Here is a 7,500-nt window from a genome sequence, read left to right on the forward strand (position 1 = left end):
AAGAGAAATTGATAAAATGATAGTTTGATAGATGTGTAGGTAGGTTTGTAGGTAAGTATGAATGAGTGGGTTGGTGGGTGGTTGGTGGTGGTGGAGGATGAAACGATAACGTTTTAATGCTTGTGACGTAAAACTATACTTTAATGATACACGATGTACAATTTTGCTTTTATGTACAATATTTCTCTCACGCGCGCGCCCGCATACACATACCATCTTTCTATCATTGTATATATATCTCAATAATATCTCTCTCCATCTGTCGATGTCTCTTTCTCTCTCCCACCCACACTCTCTCTCTCTCCCAATATATATATATAAAAACATATATATACATACATATATACATACATACAAACATACATACATATATATGTTTATATATATATATAAAAACATATATATATATGATTATATATAAACATAAATATATGTGTGTGTAAAGATATATATGTATGTATACAGAGAAAGAAAGAAAGAAAGAACGAAAGAAAGAAAGAAGGAAGGAAGGAAAGAAAGAAAGAAAGGAGAAACCAGTCTCTTTTTCGCCTCGCTCTCTGTCCATACATCCTCTCTCTCTCTCTTCTCTCTCTCTCTCTCTCTCAGTCTCTCTTCGTCTCTCTTTTCCATTCTTTCTTTCATTTATGCAAACGTGCTGATTAAGTCATTCTTTGACCTTTGTTATGTTCCAATGGCGTCAGGAACAAAAACGTATCGTTTCTATTAGAGAAAAGAAGGAGAGAGAGACAGACAGACAGAGAAAGAGAAAGAGAGAGAGAGAGAGAAGAGGGAAAAAAATTTCATTAGTCATATCATTTAGAAAATCGGATCATGATTCATAATGATTCAGCTAATCAGTTAGTTGTAAAGTCAGAATGTTGCCATAGGTGAGAAACGACCATCTAACTAAATAGGATACGCTCGGTTATCTCATTGTCAAAATTAACCAGTCTTTGACATTACATGAACAGACTGATTGTATGAAATGAAAAGCAACAACAACAAAATATAACTATTAAGATTTTGGCGATTATCTCTTCTGGGAAAATTAATTTCAAAGGAATTCTTTCAAACGCAATTTTATATTTCATTTTCGCTTTCTTTGTGATATAATCGACATTTCTCTATTATTTACATAACTATACAAAAGTTTTTAAATCGCGGGACAGTCGGTTATCATGATTTGAATGTATTGCAGACGAGGAAATATATGAGCAGCACCATATTGATTTTTGTCTTCTCTTCCTCACAGATTTGTTATATTAATCACATTATTAGGTGAGATAAATAAATAATCCTGCCAGCCATACTGGCTGTCACTCTCCAGACACTGTTTAATAATTTGTCTAAGTCTTCTTTTGCCCAACAATATCAATAAAGAGCTATTTCTCACTTCTATTCTCCTTTTAGTCTCTAACCTTTAAAAGTTTGAATCGAACATTTTATTACATTAACCTTATACTATTGTGCACTTCTCCAAGAGCATGCAAATTATATCGGCATTCAACCATACCTCTTTCTTTACTACCCACAAGGGGCTACACACAGAGGGGACAAACAAAGACAGACAAACGGGTTAAGTCGATTACATCGACCCCAGTGCGTAATTGGTACTTATTTAATCGACCCTGAAAGGATGAAAGGCAAAGTCGACCTCGGCGGAATTTGAGCTCAGAACGTAGCGGCAGACGAAATACCGCTAAGGCATTCAACCATACCGTACACAACACTGCGCAAGTTTAGGCTGCTTAGCCCTAGGTCAGCTCTGAATGAGCAAATCTAAAATCAAAAACACCCCAGCTATGACAACCTCATTTTTCTTTTTCAAATAAGTCCTTCCTTTCTTTAAGACGGTAGGAGTGATTTGAGAGATCTGGCTGCTGTAATTAGATTCCAAGGGAACATATAGAGGTACCCTTGTGAGTTTAGAAGACAGAAACAGAGAGAGTGAGTGAGAGAGAGAGAGAGAGAGAGAGAGAGAGAGAGAGCAATAAGGAGATTTGTTGCAACAAGGATGAGAGGGTGAAAGACAGAAATTAGTCCAGTCTGATCCGTGTAGAGGCTATTATAGTAGTGGTAAAACAGAGAGAGAGGAGATAGCACGTTTATGGGTCAGAGGCTGAAACATGTCCGATTGACTTTATACAGCTGAGTGGCCCTTTTTTTAGTTGTGGTCTATAATGTCTCCATGCAGTAGCAGCACCATGCCATTGTCATCCTCACCTAAGCTTTGTAGAATATCAATAATTGTTGGAGTGTTGATATACAACATGCTACTTTGAAGGAGTGGAAACTGAAATAGTTGTAACAGATAGTGGGAGGGTAGAGCAAGAATACATTTTTGATGTCGCTTAATAAGAAGTTGCTCTCAGTTTGTAAAATCACTATCTGGTTTATAAAACAATATTAGATCCAGTGAGGGCGCGTGGCTTAGTGGTTAGGGCATTCGGCTCATGATCGTAAGGTTGTGAGTTCGATTCCCGGCGACGCGTTGTGTCCTTGAGCAAGACACTTTATTTCACGTTGCTCCAGTCCACTCAGCTGGCAAAAATGAGTTGTACTTGTATTTCAAAGGGTCAGCCTTGTCACTCTCTGTGTCACGCTGATTATCCCCGAGAACTACGTTAAGGGTACACGTGTCTGTGGAATGCTCAGCCATTTGCACGTTAATTTCACGAGCAAGCTGTTCCGTTGATCGTATCAGCTGGGACCCTCGTCGTCGTAACCGGCGGAGTCTTTCAAGATCCAGTCTAGATTGAATCACTTTATTTTCTTCCCTTTCTTGCATCCGCAGTTAATAACATGTAGAGATACGAACTTCATTAGATTGGCTAACCTCTTGACACACCACATGAATTCAGTGTAACTTCGTGTGTACCGTTGGCGATTTTTTTTCCTCTGTCTTCCCTTCTCTGGATCTTTCCTTCTCCTATGTTTCCGACGAAGAGCTCCGCTCGAAACGTTAAACCCTCCTTCTTTCCTTCTTTCCTGAGCGTCCAATAATACTATATTTGTTCCACGTCTTCGCGTTGTTGTGTTTTTTTTGTGCTTTCTTGTTTGGATTAACTATATATATATATATATATACCTTTCTTGGGAATATACTTTTCAGGGGATATGTCCAGGTGTACAGAAGAAGATATTTGCTATATGGACAAGTGTTTATCTTCCATATATATATATATATATATATATATATATATATATACATTTCCTGGGAATATACTTTGCAGGGGATATTTCCATGTGTAGAGAAGAAGATATTTGCTGTATGGACAAGTGCTAATCTTCCATATATATATACTGTAGTACCTCGGTTTTCGAACAACTCTGATCATGAATAAATCATGCTTCATATATATATATATATATATATATATATAGAGAGAGAGAGAGAGAGAGAGAGAGAGATAAAGCACAATTTATTCATGATCAGAGGCATTCATAAACTGAGGTACTACTGTATTAAATGAATATGAAAAAGACAGGAGATAAAGTACGATTTATTTGTGATCAGAATTGTTCAAAAACCGAGGTTCTACTGTACACACACACACACACACACACACACACACACACACATTTTCTAGAAATATACTTCTCGGAGGATATTCCCAAGTGTAGTCCAATGGTCTCTCGAGGTATACAAGAGCTTTTTATAAACTACTTTGCTCCTGAATTTTTCCAGAAATAAATAACCGCAGGAACACACTCTATGATTTCCTTAAGATATCCAATCAACCCTATTAGTTCACTTTTTAACTTCCTGCTCGATCCACATTGCCTTTGACACACGCTATGACTACCATTCTGGTCAAATCATCTCCATTCAAGTAGAAACTTCAACTCGTCCCACTCGACAACAAATAAAAAAACTGTTAACTCTATCTTTTGACACTGGTCGCTTTTTCTGACGAACACGGCTGGAGGGCTATTTTAAAGGCATGAAGGGCTATTTTAATGGCACGAATGGCTATTTTAATGGCACGGGGAGATATTTTAATGACATGAATGGCTATTTTAATGACATGAAGGGCTATTTTAAAGGCATGAAGAGCTATTTTAATGGCACGAAGAGCTATTTTAATGGCACGAAGAGCTATTTTAATGGCGGGGAAGTTATTTTAATGGCACTAAGGGATGTTTTAATGGTACGAAGGTTATTTTAATGGCACGAAGAGCTATTTTAATGGCATGAAGGGCTATTTTAATGGCACGGAAAACAAAGTTCGTGACACTGATGACTTTACTGAATTCAAACAATATCGTTTGGAACATTTCAGTTCTCTTGGACTGTTTGTAAAGAGCCACTCTGATCTGTATTTATTCGACTTGCAAAAAGAAAAACTGTCTTAAACACCTGAACAGCAACTGTTCGGCAACCTCCACATCCGCTTCATCTCTTTCGGAACCGAAGTGATATTACAATAAAGTCAACTGACAAAGGAGTCCTATTACTATTTGTCAGGTTGACCTCAATTGAGAGGAAGCATTCAGACAGCTCAAAACAGGCCAGTAATACCTATTTCTTTTACTACTCACAAGGGGCTAAACACAGAGAGGACAAACAAGGACAGACAAACGGATTAAGTCGATTATATCGATCCCAGTGCGTAACTGGTACTTATTTAGTCGACCCCGAAAGGATGAAAGGCAAAGTCGACCACGGTGGAATTTGAACTCAGAACGTAGCGGCAGACGAAATACCGATGAGCATTTCGCCCGGCGTGCTAACGATTCTGCCAGCTCGCCGCCTTTTTAGAAATGGAACGCTTCACGAATTTTCGTGTCATCCTTGCGCAGGGGCCATGCTAATCTTCTCTGTATCGTTCCAATTTTAGAATATGTACCGCCGTAGCTTGTAATACCAGCTTCTATTGCGAGATATCCAAGGGCTGCACTCCCTGGAACAAAAACCTTTACCCCGTACAATCAAGTCATTCATCGCTTCTGGTTTCCCATCACTAGCTTGACACACCGCCACGGATACACGTTCATCTCTCAATATTGTCTTGTTTTCTTCCCCAAATACATAAACACAACCATACTGTCGTTTCATTGTCTCTACATGCATCTTCCCCACTGAATTTCTCTCCTTCTAAAGGTGATGGGATTACATTATACCAGAGCAAACGTTATCAAACAACTGCACTTGTTGCGTTCCACGGGTTTTTCTACGTGCACTCCGCAGGTGTGCCGCCAGGTTTTAGGTGCATTAAAAAATAACAGGATAATTAAAAAATATGAATATTTTTTAATACATCACACCAATGCCTGTGTAATCCTTTGTGGTAAATTGTAATATGTTTGACATTCTTTGTTTTAAAACAATTCTAGTATTTATTTTATATTTTGATACTTTTTTTAAAAGCTGATGGTGTGTCTTGACGCTTTTAGTATCATACAGTATGTCTTTGATTGAAATAGATTGAAAATTAGACACGAGATTTTTCTAGTGAAAATAAGTCATCCAAGATAATTCATGTCTAAAAACAATAAAAAAAAAAGATGGCCATATTTTTAATCATATGTCGCAGATCGATTATGATTTGTGTTCGAAGACAATTTACTTCTTATGTTTGGTTGATAAACTTCGAAAATGCACTTGTCTTCAAACAACGTATTGTTATTATTCCATAAATTTTAGCTTTGGTGTTACTGAAAAAGAAATCAATATCTCGATGTTTTGATATGATTGTTCTTGTTTTCAATTCATAATTTTAATCTTTTTTTTAATTTCTTTTTGTTATTTTTATTTTCAGCGATACCTCTCGACTGTCAAGTGAGCAACTGGGGCGAATGGGGTCCTTGCTCAAAAACCTGTGGATTTGGACGACGAGAACGGTTCCGATTTGTCACTCAAGAACGAAAGAATAACGGCTACTTATGCCCTCAACTGAAAGAGGAAGCGCTCTGTGGTAGTATGAGAAACTGCCAATGGAAATATTTCAAACCATTTCTCAGTATTGCACAGAAACGTACGGCCCGAACGCCCGGCACCGCGAACGTTAAGAAAGTTTCGGAGCAAAAGAAACATTAGAGAGAAAGAGAGAGAGAAGAAACGCTGTGAATTATTAACATTACTTTTATTGTCATCATTATTATCACCATCATTGTTGGATTGGTGGAATTAGTAGAGCTTTGTTGTATTTAGTCACGCCTTTTTTTTTACGTTTTGAGTTCAGTATTCCACCGAGGTCGACTTTGCCTTTCGTCCTTCTGGGGGTTCGATAAAATAAATTACCAGTCAAGTACTAGGATAGATTCCCCCCCCCCCAAACAAATATAGGAGGTCTCGTTCGTATACAAGAAAGCATGGATCTGCTTACTGTTGTTTTTCTTTCCGTAACGTGAAGCGGTCGAACAAATGATTTGCAGTGTTTAGTTACCTCTCTTTATGTTCTGAGAATACTGCTGAGGTAGTCTTAGCCATTAACCCTTCCGGAATCGTTAAAACAAATACCAGACAAGCAGTGAGGTCGATCTATTGTAGAATCGATTGAGTATCGAAAAAGAATTCCTCTGGTGTTTATTCTCGGCCCTTTAGCTTCTAAGTTCAAATTCTGTCTGAGATCAACGTCCTAATCAAGTATTGGGGTCGATTTAATATTCTGATGAAACCTTCTAAGCGTAACTAAAGAAGGCGTTTCCCTTTTCTAGAATAGAGCGTTTTCTTTTTCTAGAAGAGGGAGTTTCCCTTTTCTAGAAGAGAGCGTTTCCCTTTTCTAGAAGAGAGCGTTTTCCTTTTCTAGAAGAGGACGTTTTCTTTTTCTAGAAGAGGGCGTTTTCTTTTTCTAGAAGAGGGCGTTTTCCTTTTCTAGAAGTGGGCGTTTTCTTTTTCTAGAAGAGGGCGTTTTCTTTTTCTAGAAATGGGCTTTTTCCTTTTCTAGAAGAGGGCGTTTTCTTTTTCTAGAAATGGGCTTTTTCTTTTTCTAGAAGAGGGCGTTTTCTTTTTCTAGAAGAGGGCGTTTTCTTTTTCTAGAAATGGGCTTTTTCTTTTCTAGAAGAGGGCGTTTTCTTTTTCTAGAAGAGGGCGTTTTCCTTTTCTAGAAGAGGGCGTTTTCCTTTTCTAGAAGAGGGCGTTTTCCTTTTCTAGAAGAGGGCGTTTTCTTTTTCTAGAAGAGGGCGTTTTCTTTTTCTAGAAGAGGGCGTTTTCCTTTCCTAGAAGAGGGTGTTTTATTTTATTAGAAGAGGGCGTTTTCTTTTTCTAGAAGAGGGCGCTTTCCTTTTCTAGAAGAGGGCGTCTTCTTTTTCTAGAAGAGGGCGTTTTCCTTTTCTAGAAGAGGGCGTTTTCCTTTTCTAGAAGAGGGCGTTTTCCTTTTCTAGAAGAGGGCGGTTTCCTTTTCTAGAAGAGGGCGTTTTCCTTTTCTAGAAGAGGGCGTTTTCCTTTTCTCTGCCTCACAAATATTCATGATTCTGAGTTCAAATCCAGGTGAGGGATTTTCCTTTTCATTCTTACTTTCTTTATCTTTTATCTTTTACCTACTTCACTCTTTAGAC

At 38.0% G+C, this 7,500-nt stretch overlaps 1 protein-coding gene and 1 non-coding gene across 3 annotated transcripts in view; one reads left to right on the forward strand and one right to left on the reverse strand.

Moving 5' to 3' along the window:
• LOC115232629 (spondin-1-like) overlaps positions 1 to 6,692 on the forward strand; it is a 62,423-nt gene extending 55,731 nt beyond the window's left edge. For both annotated transcript variants that reach the window (XM_029802623.2, XM_036511707.1), the window contains exon 5: positions 5,763 to 6,692. In XM_029802623.2, coding sequence (XP_029658483.1) covers positions 5,763 to 6,040 — 278 coding nt within the window. In that variant the 3' untranslated portion in view covers positions 6,041 to 6,692. The remainder of the gene's footprint in view (positions 1 to 5,762) is intronic.
• LOC115208820 lies at positions 4,759 to 4,868 on the reverse strand. Its single transcript, XR_003881266.1, has one exon. It is a non-coding gene; the product is annotated as a U6 spliceosomal RNA (small nuclear RNA).
• Positions 6,693 to 7,500: the final 808 nt, after the last annotated feature.

The sequence above is a fragment of the Octopus sinensis genome, linkage group LG2 (genome assembly GCF_006345805.1).
Source record: "Octopus sinensis linkage group LG2, ASM634580v1, whole genome shotgun sequence".
Classification (NCBI taxonomy): Eukaryota; Metazoa; Mollusca; class Cephalopoda; order Octopoda; family Octopodidae; genus Octopus; species Octopus sinensis.